This window comes from Rosa rugosa, chromosome 5 (genome assembly GCF_958449725.1).
Source record: "Rosa rugosa chromosome 5, drRosRugo1.1, whole genome shotgun sequence".
Lineage (NCBI taxonomy): Eukaryota > Viridiplantae > Streptophyta > Magnoliopsida > Rosales > Rosaceae > Rosa > Rosa rugosa.
Window position 1 is genome coordinate 20,184,724 of NC_084824.1, and position 15,009 is coordinate 20,199,732.

The 15,009-nt window shown below is 38.6% G+C and overlaps 2 protein-coding genes across 4 annotated transcripts; both read right to left on the reverse strand.

The window, feature by feature from the left end:
- Positions 1-8,163: 8,163 nt before the first annotated feature.
- Positions 8,164-9,702, reverse strand: LOC133708565 (membrane protein PM19L). 2 transcript variants are annotated; one of them, XM_062134042.1, is made up of 5 exons: positions 9,530-9,702; positions 9,250-9,381; positions 8,944-9,163; positions 8,786-8,831; positions 8,164-8,411 (listed from the first exon to the last, which is right to left on the reverse strand). In XM_062134042.1, the coding sequence occupies exons 2-5, from the start codon at positions 9,377-9,379 to the stop codon at positions 8,286-8,288; spliced, it is 522 nt and encodes a 173-aa protein (XP_061990026.1). In that variant the 5' UTR covers positions 9,380-9,381; positions 9,530-9,702; the 3' UTR covers positions 8,164-8,285. The 2 variants fall into 2 exon arrangements, with proteins under 2 accessions (XP_061990026.1, XP_061990025.1); XM_062134041.1 differs by lacking the exon at positions 9,530-9,702 and having other exon boundaries at positions 9,250-9,517.
- Positions 9,703-9,848: 146 nt separating this feature from the next.
- On the reverse strand, positions 9,849-14,988 carry LOC133708564 (glutamine synthetase leaf isozyme, chloroplastic). Of its 2 annotated transcripts, none has more exons than XM_062134039.1 (14): positions 14,816-14,988; positions 13,180-13,446; positions 12,916-12,955; positions 12,722-12,825; positions 12,590-12,638; positions 12,359-12,465; positions 12,139-12,226; positions 11,883-12,011; positions 11,723-11,797; positions 11,424-11,477; positions 11,299-11,336; positions 11,051-11,210; positions 10,885-10,945; positions 9,849-10,292 (listed from the first exon to the last, which is right to left on the reverse strand). In XM_062134039.1, exons 2-14 carry the CDS (start codon positions 13,428-13,430, stop codon positions 10,153-10,155), a joined length of 1,296 nt encoding a protein of 431 aa, XP_061990023.1. In that variant the 5' UTR covers positions 13,431-13,446; positions 14,816-14,988; the 3' UTR covers positions 9,849-10,152. The 2 variants fall into 2 exon arrangements, with proteins under 2 accessions (XP_061990023.1, XP_061990024.1); XM_062134040.1 differs by lacking the exon at positions 14,816-14,988 and adding an exon at positions 13,723-13,868.
- Positions 14,989-15,009: the final 21 nt, after the last annotated feature.

The window sequence follows — 15,009 nt, forward strand, 5'->3', positions numbered from 1 at the left end:
AAAAGTTTATAATAGTGATAGTAAATTATAGGGCAAATTACTGGTCACACCCTCATCTTTTTGGGATTCGACAGTTCAGTCATTCGTATCTTAATTTTAACAAGTAACTCCTCAGACATTCAAATTTCACACAATTTGGTCTAAAATGACCACTTTACCCCTCACTTTTTTTTTTTTTTAATTCTTCTCTCTCTCTCTCTGTTTTTTTGTTTTTGTTTTTTTTTTTTTTTTCTGCTTCTCTCTCACTCTGTCTCTCCTCTCTCTCTCTCGGCAACTCGCCTGAGCCTCATTTGTCATCCCTCTCTCTTCTCCAATTCCACTTCGCCCCTCTCGCTGTCCCCCTCCAAAGTACACCATGGATGAATGACCATGGAGGCGAGGATTTTGGGGCACATACCGACTAGGCGGCGGAACTCGGGGGTGGAGAAGCCCACTGAGGTGAGGAAATGGACGGTGGATTTGAGGTCGGGGAGGGAGGCGGAGACGGTTGGAGGGAGCTATGCCTATGGGTGCCCAAATCAGATCTTGGCCTCGCCGGCCTTTGACTCGTGGGTTGCTGTCGGATGTCATGGAGACTACGGGGCACATACTGACTAGGAGGCGAAACTCGGTGGAGAAGCCCACTAAGGTGAGGAAATGGACGGTGGATTTGAGGTTGGGGAGGGAGGCGGAGACGGTGGGAGGGCGCTATGGCCTATGGGTGCCCAAATCAGATCTTGGCCTCGCCGGCCTCGACTCGTGGGTTGCTGCTGGATGTCATGGAGGCTGCGTTGAACTCGTTGAAGGTCGGTGAGGTGAGTCCGTGGTGATGGAGGTGAGTCACGGTGGTGACCGAAAGTGGGTGTCGGAGGAGAGAGCGAAACACAGATCTAGTTTCTCTCTCCTCCTCTAGATTTCATGTCTCTCTTCTGGTCCGGGTTTCGGAATCGTCGAAATCATATGCTCGTACGACGATGAAGACGAGGAGGACGGCAAGGCCGAGGCCTTGTGGTAGAAGTGAGAGTTGCTCCGGGCATTCGGAAAGGAGGATTCTCGTTTGGGGAGCGCAGCGAGGATTCCGAAGCTTTCCGGCTGGGAGAAGCTCTTGTGGTGGCGGCGAGGGGTTGAGGATGCGGTGGAGGGAGGGGTGGAGTGGTTGTTGTTGTTGTTGTGGTGGTGATTGGATTCGGCGGTGATGTTAGAGAGAGACAGAGTGAGAGAGACTGAATTGTCGAATCCAAATTGTGTGAAATTTGAATGTCTGAGGAGTTACTTGTTAAAATTACGATACGAGGGACTGAATTGTCGAATCCAAAAAAGATGAGGGTGTGACCAGTAATTTTCCCTAAATTATACAACTTTGGAGTTGTACTTGATACTTGATAAGAGAAGAACTTCACTATGTTTGTAGCAAAAAAAAAAACATAAGGATGAACACTCATATAAAAGAAGTGCATGACGTCATTCTACACATATTCGGAAGCACAACATCAGTCTATTGCCGTCATCCTCTCCTAACTAAATAATTCCTATAAATGAGAAACTAACTAAAAAAATAATAATTATCTAGTTAGAAAATGACATTAGGCTTAAAGTATTCTGAAAATTTCATCAACTACAATAACAAACAAGTGCAGTAAATCAAGATAGAAACAAAAGTGCATTCAAACCCATCGTAACTACAACATCAACTACCATAACAAAGTGCACTATATTGAGCAAAAAAAAAACACACTAGTTAGCTTGAATAAGAAAATGACTTCAGCACTCAAGTATCACAACCACCTAGTCAAAGAGACCAATGCCCACATCACAATCAGACTCAACTCCCACCACAACCTTTTCTTCTTCCTTTGCCACACCAGCACCAACACCAGCACAAAGGTAAACAACAGTTGTGCCCTCGGGAGAGGATCCTCTCCTAAGCTCATTTCTGTCCTTTCCTAACCTTTTCACTAGATAACGACACGTGGTTTTAATGAATCCAATGGTCAACAATAATTCTAGTTTTTTTTTTTTTTTTTCGTTCTTTCTATCCCATTCTTCTCTTTCGTTCACCACCTGTCACAACTCTCTCTCTCTCTCCCCTTCTTCTTCTACTTCACTCAGCAATATAAACATCAACTAATCAAAACAAGTATTAATAAATCAAGTGGGTTTCAATGGGTATGAAGGAGGGGGGGGGGGGGGGGGGGGTTAGAGGAAGATGCAAGAGTTTCTTCTCATCATTTGAACTTGAAGAGTTTTGAGCTAGATCCAGATAGATGAGTTTTCTCTTCATCATTGAATTAAAGAAGAAATGAACAATGATTTTCTCTTCCACTAAAGTTTCAGCCAAATGGGTCGATTGGGATTGACCCCTAGTGTTTAATTTTGCCTTTTTGTGCTCCTCATAAAGATAGAAACAGAGGAGGGAGGGAGGGAGGGAGAGAGAGAGAGCATGACAGAGAGAGGAGAGAGAGAGAGACAACAATGGAGGAAACAATAAGAACGAACTGAGAAATCTTGAAGCTTGAATGGGTATTATTGTAAAAGAGATGTAGACCCTTAGATGTGATATTAGCCATGTGTCTTCATCTTAGATAAAGCTTAGGTAGCTCAGGTAAAAACTTAGCTTAGGAGAGGATCCTCTCCCTGTGCCCTCACCATGAATTTCACTGTGAAAAAAAAACACTCTAAAACAAAAGCATAGTATTAAAAAAAAAAAAATTGGGCAAATCAAAAGATAGAAACCTAGAAAGAATGAAAGGAGTTACATGGAGAGGCCAAAGTGAAAACACCCAAGCCTTACAACTATGCAACTATCGACGTTGGGGCGCAAACCGCCCTGGGTGTTCTCAGTGCATGCTTTCTGCCTGGGATGAGTGTTGACGATGCACAAAGTGTCGTGATGCAGGCCTTATTCAGTGTGATCGTTGAATGAAAGGAGTCTAAAGTTACTATAAAGACAGACCCATTCAATGAGTCGTTGTTGGAGTCAACTTTGACAAGGATGAAAGGAGTCTAAACCTACTATCGTTAAATACATAGTTCAGACAAGGATGAAAGGAGTCTAAACCTACTATAAAGACAAACCCATTAAATGAGTCGTTGTTGGATTCAACGACCAAACTGATCGTTGAATCCAACAACGACAGCTATAAAGGTGAATGTGAGCTCGTACTGGTGCAAGTCCAACAACAAAGTTGCTTTTGCTGCTGTTGCGCGTGGTCCTCGACGTAGTCTTGAAGCTGTTGGTGTTGATCTTGGTGTGGCTTCATCTGCCCCGGTTGCGGAGGCCAAGGCGTGTCTTTTTGGGGTGAGATTGGCGGAGGAGCAACAGCTGGAGCTGGGAAATGTGGTCTTTGAGATGCATTTCTTCGGCGATTCCGTGGCCGGTCACTAGGCGGATGTTGCTGCAGTCAGGCGGATGCTGCTGCAGTCAGGCGGCTGGCGGACCTGAATCTGAGGTGGGTGAAGGTGGATCGGGCTGTGAATCACGCTGCTGGTCAACTTGCACGACTTGCCTTTGAGGAGAGGTTGGGCAATGACTGGCAGGAGAGGGTCGTCATCTCATATTAGGCTGTTTGATTGGATCTTTTTAAATTTCTATTAGAGGTTGTAATGTTTATGTGCAAATGAACGTTGTTCCTGTTAACTTGTTTTGGATTGTGGATTCCAAATCCTATTATCTATCTCATGATTATACCTATTTCGTAATTCCTTGTTTTGTAAAAAAAAAAATGATCACACTAAATAAGGCCTGCATCGTCAACACTCATCCCAGGCAGAAAGCATGCACTGAGAACACCCAGGGCAGTTTGCACCCCAACATTGATAGCTGCATAGTTGTAAGGCTTCCTCTCCATGAAAAACAAGCATATGGATGCCAGAAAAATCGATGCCCCCGAGTATAAACGAAGAGTCGTAGCTACCTAGCAAACCATTAACAGCCTCTGGTGTTGACAAAACAGACAAAGATTTGGGTTGCCATGATAGCATCTCAGATTCAACACCTTCAATGTGCTTAAGTGAAGCTAGATCACAAACTTCAAAAATATATAAATTCGGGCCTATCTTCTGGACTTCATCCCCAGTCAAGCCAGAATGGATAGACCATATGGTAAAACCACCCTGAAAAACAAGACCGACGACAAGAGAAGCCATTTGCAAAAACCAGAGTTGTAGCAGCTTGGCAAAAAAGGTAGTCTGGTTGCGTTCGGCATTGTTTCCAAACCCTGTTTTCTGTATTTCAAATTCTAAAACAGCCAAAGATCGCGTTCGGCGCACTGAATCCCTAATTTAACGAAAACTCTATCTTAAATACGGAATCAATTTTAGTCTATCTTTTCCAAAACGATATATCAGTGTTTCCTCAATTCTAGTCATATGATTACCTTCATTGAAAAGCTTTATTGGTCTATCCAAAAAATTTAACGAACATATATTTACTATTGTTAACATTTAAAATTTCTATACTAGACTCGTTTTTTGTTTTTCATTCTCAGAAAATATTTTTCAAAGTTTAGCCACCAAACGCATTCTTAAATCCTAAAAATACATATTTTAATTTTTAATTTTTGTTTTGCAAAACAATTTTTTCAAAATTGTTTTATAAAACGTTACAGGACGCACCCATAATTGTTTGGTGATTGAAGTTGATTTCCTCTTAGTATTTTAGTCGTAGAAGAAAATTTCTCTAATAACATGTTAAACAGATATAACGTTCAAAGTAATTTCGATTTAGTTTGTGATTCAACATCTAATTATTTTTAGATATTTTCTAGACTTGACAACAAGTTTGAGACTTTTGTCTCCGTACTTGGATGACACTTTTTAAATTTTGATGTTTCTTAAAAGCGTTTTTCAAGGCTTGTTGAGATATTGATCTAAAATATAGCAATCTTGGAGTTGTAGTTGTTGAGATATTGATCTAAATCTCTCTCTCTTTGATAGTTGATAAGAGAAGAACTTCACTATGTTTGTAGCAAAAAAAAAAAAAAAAAGGGAATTGGATGAAGACGCATATAAAAGGAGTGTATGATGTCATTCTACACATATTCGGATGCACAACATCAATCTATTGCTGTCATCCTCTCCTAACTGAATATTTCCTATAAACGAGAAACTAACTAATTATATATATATATATATCTTATCTTGTTAGAAAATGACATATTTTTTTTTTTTGACAAGAAAGTGAAGAAAGGATCAGCAAAGCAACACACCACCAATTACCATACAAAAAGATATCTTGATAGCAGTTTTTCAAATATATCATCAAACATTGAAAGTAAGCATAAGAGAAACAGTAAAAACGTTCAAGTCATCAAACAAACTGATATTTTAAACATTCGTCCAGCAAAAACTAAGTGAATTCTTCAACCAAACATCTCCACAACTTGTTGTTTCATTAGAGCAAGGATCTCACCAATCGTGTACTCCTCTAAGAAGCTATAGATGAATTTATAGTCTTTATTACTTATTTGGTTACTTGGTTGTTCGGCGAAGGAAGTTGATTTCCTCTTAGTGTTTCTGTAAGACCCCGGAAATTCGTTATTAAATTCTTGGAATTTCTTGGAATTTATAAAGTGTTTATTAGTGGGATTTCGTAGTTCGAGGGTGGAGCGGAAATTATTTCGATCAATTATTCGCTCGAAATGTTCGATTCAAGGGTTGACTTTTTATACGTTTAGATTTTTTGAGAACTTCCTTAACGAAAGTCGTAGAGCGCATCGATACGAGTTCGTGCATATGTGGAACGCGAAAATCGGAGTTCGCATGAAGAAGTTATGGCCATCGGAAAAAGTTTCCATTTTGGTTACATATGAAAAAAATCCGAAAATATCAGAAAATACCAACTTTCCATTTTCGGAAAGCTTTCTCTCTCCCCGAGCCCCTATCGGCCTTCCACCTTCGCCGACCGATTTCTCCACCGTTCGGCCACCATAGGCCGCGATTCTTATCATAATCTCTTCGCTTCATCCTCCTCTTGAAGTCTGTGGAAGAATTGGAGCAAGAAACGAGCTGTGGAGGGCGCTGCAAGGCCGGGAAGTTTGGCGGCGGCAATGCGTTGGACGCAGATCGGAACTTCCGATTCCGGCCACCTACATTAGTCTTCCGCTGTGTGGAGAGTGTGTTTACTTATTGAATTGTCGATCAGTTTAATTTGTAAACTCTTTGTACATTAATGTGACTCTAAAGAACGAGTCCGTATTTGATGTTGGTGAGCACGGTTTGTTTTATCGCTTAATTTAATCGAAGAATTTTCTATGTGTTTTCTTGTGCTTGTTAAGTTTCGCGTTTCAGATTTGAATTCCTTTATTCAAAATTCGGGGCGTGACAGTTTCAGTTGTAGAAAAAAAAAATTCTAATAACATTTTAAACACATATAACATTCGGAGTGATTTCGATTTAGTTTGTGATTCAATGTCTAATTATTTTTAGATGACGAGTTTGAGACTTTTGTTTCCATATTCGGATGACACTCTTTAAATTTTGATGTTTCTTAAAAGAGTCTTTCTGAGTTAGACTCACACATGTGCTATACAATTTAAAAATAAATAAATAATCTATGCAAGTAATAGATCGATGGAGGGAAAAGAGAAAGGGGGAGGTCGGAAAGGCTCAGATCCATCTATGCAAATATAAATTGGCATGTGTTATATATGACTTATGACAACATTATATAAACAATTAATAGGAAAAAGAGGAAGCGGATGTCAAACTCACACTGGATCAAAAAGTGTGTTCAACAGTGAACAAATTCCAACGAGTTTGAGAATGACTATTTTCTTCGACCCCATTCTTGAGCTGTGCAGTGAGTAGACTGTGAGACCCAGGACAAGCACTGTAGTGGGGACTGGAGGTAATGTCTAAATTTTCTCACCTGACCTCCATCTTTATAAGTTATTAAATTGGATGACTAGGTAAAGAATCAACAAGCGTTCATGCTAATGATCAAAATATCGAGTATCGAGGAAATATCGATGGTTCGGAAAATGGAAATTTCAATGGAAATATCGAGAAAGTTTCGATATCGATAAATTTGGGCCTGGCCCGGCTGGCAGATTGTGGGTTTCTCCTTTCTTGGATTGTTGCTAGGGCTTGGGCCCTCTTTTTGGGCCTGGTCTTAGCTAGTTATGTTACTAATGTTTTCTTTTACTGCAGTTATGTATTTAGGTCGTGTTTTTGGCGTGAAATAAGAGTCTACACTTGTTGTGTAGAACTAGTAGGGCCTTGTGCCAGAGTATGCACTCAATGTGCCTTATCTGCTCTAGGTTGGCAGCGAGCTTTTGGCATCGTCAAATGGTCGTTACCGCATAGTGGCAGGATGAAGCTAAGTCGGATTTATCATCTGGCGGCAACATAGTAGGAAAGTTGTGCTAAAGCGGGTACTTATGCTACATTGTAATCGGGTTACATATCGAGTTATCTTTCCGTTATGTCACTGCTATGTCAAAGCAAATGGAGTAGCCAGTAGAGCGCTCTTTGCTAGTTGGTGCTTGTTTGAATACAAGTATTTTGTAGAGATTCCTGATATTATTTCGGGACACACTCTAGTTGCTTATTGTAATAAAGGGGTTTAGGCTCAATGTCCCCCCCTTGTATTCAACAGTTTCATTAATCAAGGCTTGAGGGCAGCTCCACCAGCCCTAAACCCTAAATAAAAAAAATAAAAAAACCATTCATCATATTTGCAGCTGCATTAAACAACCTAAATTGGATTTTTTTTTTTTTGACATTTTTAAAAATCAATTGATTTCTAGCATACCTGAGCCCGACTAAAAAAGGTATATAAAGAGAAGAGGACTGAAAACTGATACCCGATAGTCTCTAAATTTCTTGAGAGTAAGAACAGTGGTAGAAAAGATGATCCAAAGATTCAGGCTGATTGTAATAGAAAGGAAAAACTCGATCAATAGCAAGATTTGTAAAGATCATATCTCTGGTTCTCAGTCTTCCTTTAATCAGTTGCCAAGAGAAAACTTTTCTTTTATGAGGAATATTAAGTTTCCACATTTTGGTTAGAATTAAGTTTCTCTCAAGTGTTATCTAGTTTTATTAGTTTGTATAGCAGATGCAGTTTTAATAGAAAAGTTTTCAGTACTTAAAGGGCCCCAGATAAACTGGACTTGAATTTGAAAGTGCCCCAAAATTGAGATTATTGGGGTTGTGTTGCTAAAGTCCCGCGTTAGAAAAATGTAAAATTAATAATATCGGTGAGAAAATGTTACGCATTCCAGTGCATAGATATATATAACAACAATATGGATCAAGTTAATAATTCGATCATGTAGTCTGTAGATCAACAACATGCATGGGGATTAACGTCTTGCTCCAGTCCGATCCCTTTGTTCTGCAATAGCCACTTCAACTCCAGCTGCTTGGATTGCACAAGTAGAAAACAATTGAGTTGCACTCACAATTATGGTCATGGTCTCCAAAGTACGCTGTGTATCAATACAATAAGACCATAATTAGTTGATCACTACATGCAAATAATGTGTAGTTTGTTTTAAGAATCAGTGAGTTGAAACTTCAATAGTTTTCCGCATATAGCAAATGAAGTTTTACACGTCATATAAAAGCAAAGCATTCGCCTATTATCGCGAACTTTAACAGCTAATGCATTAACTTGATATATTTTGTTGGCTTATATGTTTTTTGAACATTTTTGTCTGTTTTTTTTTTCCTTGCCTTAGTTTGATGTTAGTATAACCCTGGTTAAATTTGCAAGTGGTTGTAGGTTGGAAATCTGTAGTTCTCATTCAGAGTTTCACATTAAAATAAATATTTAAACAAAAAAAAAAGAGCAGCATCTTACCAAGTTCCCAGTTGTCCAACCAAGTTCAATCTCTTTACAAGCCAATCTGAAACAAGAACATTGGAGATGTAGTATATTGAATTATGGTGTAGTCAAGGTTTTCAAACAATCAGAGAAAAAAAACACAAAGAAAATAAAGAAGTAGAAAGTTTCATTACCCCATGGCAAGAAGAGTGAGGGACCAAGATACAAGAGAAGAGGCAGCAGCTGTGTGTAAACTGGGGCCATCCCATTGAAAAACGTTATGAAGTCCGGTAAGTGAGGTGGCGATTCCAACAACACCGGCAATGAGGGAGAAGATCAGAAAGAAACCGGTTGCCATATTCCCCAATGGGAAGTATATTGGAAAAATGCGCAATGGTATGGACAAAACAGATGCTGCATTATGCAATAAATATGCCAAAAGGGTTAGAACCATGATATACAATCGGTTATCTTTGTCAAATGTACCGAAAAAAGGTTACCTGTTTCACGAGACCTTTGGATCCCATGGTTCATTGCCCATGCAGCTATGACAGTCACAATGAAGAAGATAACGAGATTAACAAGTAAGAGAACATAGGCTGCTGATTTTGCCCCTCCTCCAGCAACCATGGCTTTAGATTAAGATTGGAGATAGGTAGAAGACAACTGAATACTGTCAGCCTTCCAGAGGAGAGAAATATACATATACAATCAAGCAGTTTACTGAATGTTTTCTTGCTTATTTTTAAAGCGTTTTTTTTATTCAAAGAAATGGCTTACATTCCTTTCCATCATTGGGATTGCCTCATACAGGGGCAAAGAATCCTTTTTGTTTATAATTCATTCAAGAAATTTGGCTTCTTTCTCCATATGAGTTCTGCAAGGCAGGCACTTTACTGGAATAAAGTTTCCCTGCTAAGCACACAAAGCAAAGAATAAAGTTTCCCTTTATTTTTTAAAATTCCTTGCTATGCACAAACCATATGAGTATTGAATTCTCCCATTCCTCCTGTGTATTAGAATAACTTGATTCTAGTTTCTTCCCCATTTCTCCCTAGTCTTATTGAAGAAAAAGATGATAGATCAAAGTCAAAGCTCATAAGGAAAGAACAGCCAACATGTCAAAATTAGCCTGTCAACAATGCAATACAGAGTTCATATGCCAAGTGAAATTTCCAATGAACTGTCGCATGAATTTCATTATGACCATCCGATCAATCTACTAGGTTTCCTCAATATGAGAAAACCATACTAAGCATGAAAGGATCATTCACATAAGACCTTTATTTAAAAAGGATCTTCTCGAAGCATTTAAAAGTAGAGAAGAAACACTTCACAACACCCAGCATTATTCCAATTGAAACAGCATCTTATGCCCCAGCGGATTATTTAACTTGGGTCTCTCAGACATTCAATGCTAGTTTTTGAGCAGCAAGAGCTTCAGCCTCAAGTGTTGGCTCCCACAAGAGTGTAGTTTCTGCCAGCAGTGCGGTCACAGTGTAAGGGTCCATGTTTGAAGCTGGACGGCGGTCCTCCAGATAACCTAAGAGAACAGTAAAGCAATATCAAAAGATTCAGCGATCCAGTCATGTACAAAGTCCAGTTTAACTTGTATATCTTTAGAGCTTGTGAATTCCATATGTTGACCTCAACTTTCACACACACACACACACACATATTTATATATATATATATATATAGGTATGATATATGCTTTGATTTTCATGAAGCTTGGATGTGGTTGGATTTACTCACAGTCCATTACAATTCCAAGGGTGTGAGGGCAAATGGAACGTGCATTCATACACTTACTAGTTGTTTTGAGGGATGCACAAACATGTACCACCTCCATTGGATTTGTAATGAAGGGCTAGGGATTGATCCAAGCAAGCACATTCAAGTACCAAAAATCCATGCAGAGAATCCAAGATCATACTTCGGTATGATACATGTGGCATTGATGAAAGAATTGGAAACTTTTTCCTCCCTTATGGAAAATCATAAATTTGGTGCAATAACATACTGGTTGTCTTGGAAGCAAACACAGAAAGATAATTCCAGAAAGTTTTAAGAATACTAACATGATAAGTCAGAGCTCTTTGAAAATGTTTAAAAAATTGTGCTGAAAGTGGTACCTTTTCCTTGCTTCTCAGTGTCACGACCAACACGGATTGAGGCACCGCGATTAGCCACTCCCTACCAGTTCAAGTTAGAGGTATTTATTAGCAAGCTAACAAAGGAAAACATTTCGGCTCCTTAATCAAAAGATCAATACAAAATGCCACCAATTTTAATGCATACCCAAGAAAATTGATTAATGCTGGCTGTTTCATGCTTTCCTGTCAACCTTCTCTCATTTCCTTCTCCATAGGCACTAATATGCTCTGTGTGGCGAAGTGACAGATTCAAAATTGCCTTCTTAATAATTTCGAAGCCTCCTTCTTCCCTCATGCTCTTTGTACTGTAAAAGCAATTATAATTAAACATTCTGTAGCATATTTTTGTATTATACATACTTTCATTCCATGAATGTTGTATCGTCCAAATACCTGTAATTGGTGTGGCATCCAGCACCATTCCAGTCACCCTGTCAATGCAAAATGGAGGTTAGGTTCATTCATCTACGCATACTTACAGAAACCTAGGTACATAGGAGAACTCAAAACTATATTACCATAATTGGTTTTGGATCAAGAGTGAGAACAACACCTGCTTGTTCAGTGATCCTCTGTGATGGTAAGGGAAGGAAAAAAAAAACACACACACAGTAGTTGAGTAAATCATAGAAAGCACCCAAGAAACACCAGTTGAATGATACCTTATGCAATACTGCCATCAAGTTTAAGGACGAGTAAAATGAAATCACCAGACTGAATCTGGTGGAGATCATTCTTGACCATTGTTGTCTTTCTTCATTGAAGTGACCTTTACAGTCTTTCACATGCCCAATAATAGATGGGAATGATGAGTTACCTCAAGAATGTATCTTGCAGCCCAGATATGATCTCCAGCTTCAATTCCCACACTAGGACCAACTTGAAATTCCCACTGCATGATAATATCAAGTATTACTGATGAACCAGGCTACTCTAGTTGAATTTAGAAACCAAGAGAGTGATGTCAAGAGGAAAACCTGGCCAGGCATAACTTCCCCATTGGTTCCACTGATGTTGATTCCAGCATATAGACAAGCCTTGTAATGAGCATCTGAAATGTCACGGCCAAACGACTTGTCTGCACCAGCACCACAGTAATAGGGACCCTAAGATAAATAAAAATTGCATTGTTAGTCAGTAAAAATGCATGTTAATTATTTTATTGGACACTAGCAATTACTATAAACGTGAATATGTGGGCTGAACTGGCATGACGTCGAAAAGAATAACAACCTGAGGACCAGGATAACCTCCAACTGGCCAACCTAAAGGCCATTTCACATTGGATTGAAGTAATGTGTACTCTTGCTCTATCCCATACCTGAGAGAGTAGTCGAAATCAGTATTTTCTCAGTTCAAATATGAAATTTGCAGATACTGTCAATACATAGAGGCTATTTTCAGTTCATGTTTATGGAACTTGGATGTAAGACAAAATCTTTGAAGGAATTACCATGGAACTTCATCTATAACCTTCTGGTTGCTAAAAACCTGAGCGGCCTTGTGCCGTTTGTTTGTTGGGATAGGCTCGCCTTGGGGCGTGTATGCGTCACAAATTACCTATGTAAAACACATAGGATGATATTAAAGTTTTGGTCGATGGTTGTAATAGTGTGCCTATATATCTTAAGCTTTCTTCTTATAATGTAATATTTTTGTATTTAAGTATTAGTATGATGCCTACCAATATATTGTTGCCACCACGAAAGGGGTCCTTGAATATCGCTTGAGGGCTGGGAAATAGAAAGTAAAAATCATGTTCGTGAAAGAATGAAGAGATACAACCAAACATGTAAATATGTAATCAAGATCTTACTATAAGATCACTTCACTGTCTTCACCGGGTGCCTGTCCAGTACTTGATCCATCATAGTTCCACTTTGGAAGCTCAGACGGATGTTCAACAGGCTTTGATATCGTCTGAAAATTTGTAAACAAAAACATACATCAGAATAAGAGTAATCAGAACCTTTTTCAAAATGTTATAGAAGGTATTAACATTCATCATACCCTTGACTTGCTACGCACATCGATACCAGACCCTCCGATCCTGTTCCAATATGGTATAACATCAAGATAGCTTTTTGGTGGTAAACTTACAGGAATTAAATGCAAGAGCTTCTCTTATTACCATGATGTCCAACTTATAAAAAAAGAGTGCCCAAATTAGCTAACTTCCATTTTGAAAATTTGGATTCCAGTTTCAATCCAGTGAGAAAAAAGCTGAAAACTTTATTGATGGTATCAGATGTTAGCAGAGAAGATGAGATATACCAAATGTACTCGGCAATAATCTTGTCCGTGTATGGAGTAAGGTCCAAATTTAGTAAACCCTCGACCCTGTTTATGGTATAGTCTTCATACTTGGAGGCAAAAACTCTGAACTTAGAGCTTTTAGCAGCTCCTTTCTTGTTCTGTTTCAACACTAGAGAACTCCACATCTTTCCTGTCATAGGACTAGAAGGAATTGAGCTCTTTGTAATTCTCATCTGCCATTGTGAAGTTGGAGCCAAAATCTGTGCCATTTTGGCCTACTCCTCACTGGAAAACATAGTATAGGGGTTAGAAATCAGCCATATTTCAAGTGTCTGTCAGACACTTTGATCTAATCTGGTGTAGAATAAGTCACTCCGTTTTACAACCACTACCAAAGACTTCGAAAGTGGAAGGAATCTTATCATCCAGATCCACACCAACTCCAACATCGAACATCACAAATTAGATAAAACAATTAGGCAAAACTAAGAAACCTGAAACCATCATTTGGTTCTGCAACAACAGTTAAATTATAAACTTAAAATTGAAGGACATGGTCACCTGCTAAAACTTTTGCTACAGCTTACACCAGGAGTGATCGGTTTTTCAATCCCTGCCTTATACACTAATCTTTCATTAATGTAACATACCAAAATTTTCTACTTATATACAATTGTTTGAAATTGATTTCATCGCTTAATGGAGATCATTTTTTGTTTTATTTGGGCATGACTACTACATCACCTATTCTTGCTACTCTCAACCCAATGTTTAGCTGTTGTTTGTATACATGGCTTCTTATCCTAATTACCAAATCAGTTTGGCTTTATTAAGCTTTAGACAATATTCTCTTTGTGATTGAATGAATCATGGTTTAGTAATACACATACATGTACATGTACATGTACATATACATATACATATAGGGCCCATACATATAGTGTACATTTTGGTATGCATTGCTTAGAAGCAGGCTAGCAGCATATTTTGGCTATCAAAATTGTTTAGGACAAGTGGAAAGGATTATTAGGAGAAAAGGAGGGGAAAGTTGACATGGTACCTAATAATTGGTAGGTCATAAATTTTATTGCTAGCAATAAATAAAAAAATTTAAATTTAAAAAAAAAAAAAAAAACCTTAAAAAAGGGACCTTTGAGAGGGAAATGACGTAAAAGACTACTGTTCATAAAATGAGTGATCCAATCCAACTAAGCAAATTATAGTTTTATACCAAAGAAGGGAAATGATATGGTTTTCTTTGAATCAGACAAACTATAGCCCACCAAATGAGCAAAACAAGCTTATTATTTCTCCCAAAAAAAAAAAACGGAGGTAATTAAAGTCACCAGTTTTAGCATTTCAAAGAAAGAACAAACAAACACAGAAAAAGATAATACAGTACTTCCTTTCAAAAAAAAAAAATACAGTACTTATCAATCTACCATGTCTCCAAGACTCAAACTTTTAGCACCAGTATCAGGTTCAGGCAAGAATGTGACTAATTGGGTCAGACATTGTTACTGTTAACTGAAGTCTTGACTCACCCAGCATTCATTCACTGTTTATTTACAGTCTAGTAGATATTTCTCATGCTTCTCTCATACAAGGAAACAGATGCAATTCATGGAGAGTTGGGACAAAAACAAAAACTGACCTGAGGAATGCTGCAAAATGGCTGGTTCAGGAAGGCCGGAACTGGGTTCTGCAACTTCAGTTGGAGACTTGGTGCTGCTTTTTAGAGTGAGAGATAAAATAGATGGGGTATTTTGTGTGGGCTTCTATATAGAATAGTGGTTGATGGGCAACAGATTTGTTGCCTTTTCCTTAGCAGATAGGGGTGTCGATGAG

Coding starts and splice junctions, on each gene's coding strand:
- LOC133708564 (XM_062134039.1), bottom strand. CDS start 13,430: ATGGCACAGATTTTGGCTCCAACTTCACAATGGCAGATGAGAATTACA. Junction 11,798..11,882: donor GGGAAGTTATGCCTGGCCAG/GTTTTCCTCTTG, acceptor ATTATCATGCAG/TGGGAATTTCAAGTTGGTCC. Junction 11,478..11,722: donor CTGCAAGATACATTCTTGAG/GTAACTCATCAT, acceptor TTACCATCACAG/AGGATCACTGAACAAGCAGG.
- LOC133708565 (XM_062134042.1), bottom strand. CDS start 9,379: ATGGTTGCTGGAGGAGGGGCAAAATCAGCAGCCTATGTTCTCTTACTT. Junction 8,832..8,943: donor CTCACTCTTCTTGCCATGGG/GTAATGAAACTT, acceptor TTCTTGTTTCAG/ATTGGCTTGTAAAGAGATTG. Junction 8,412..8,785: donor GTTGGACAACTGGGAACTTG/GTAAGATGCTGC, acceptor ATTGATACACAG/CGTACTTTGGAGACCATGAC.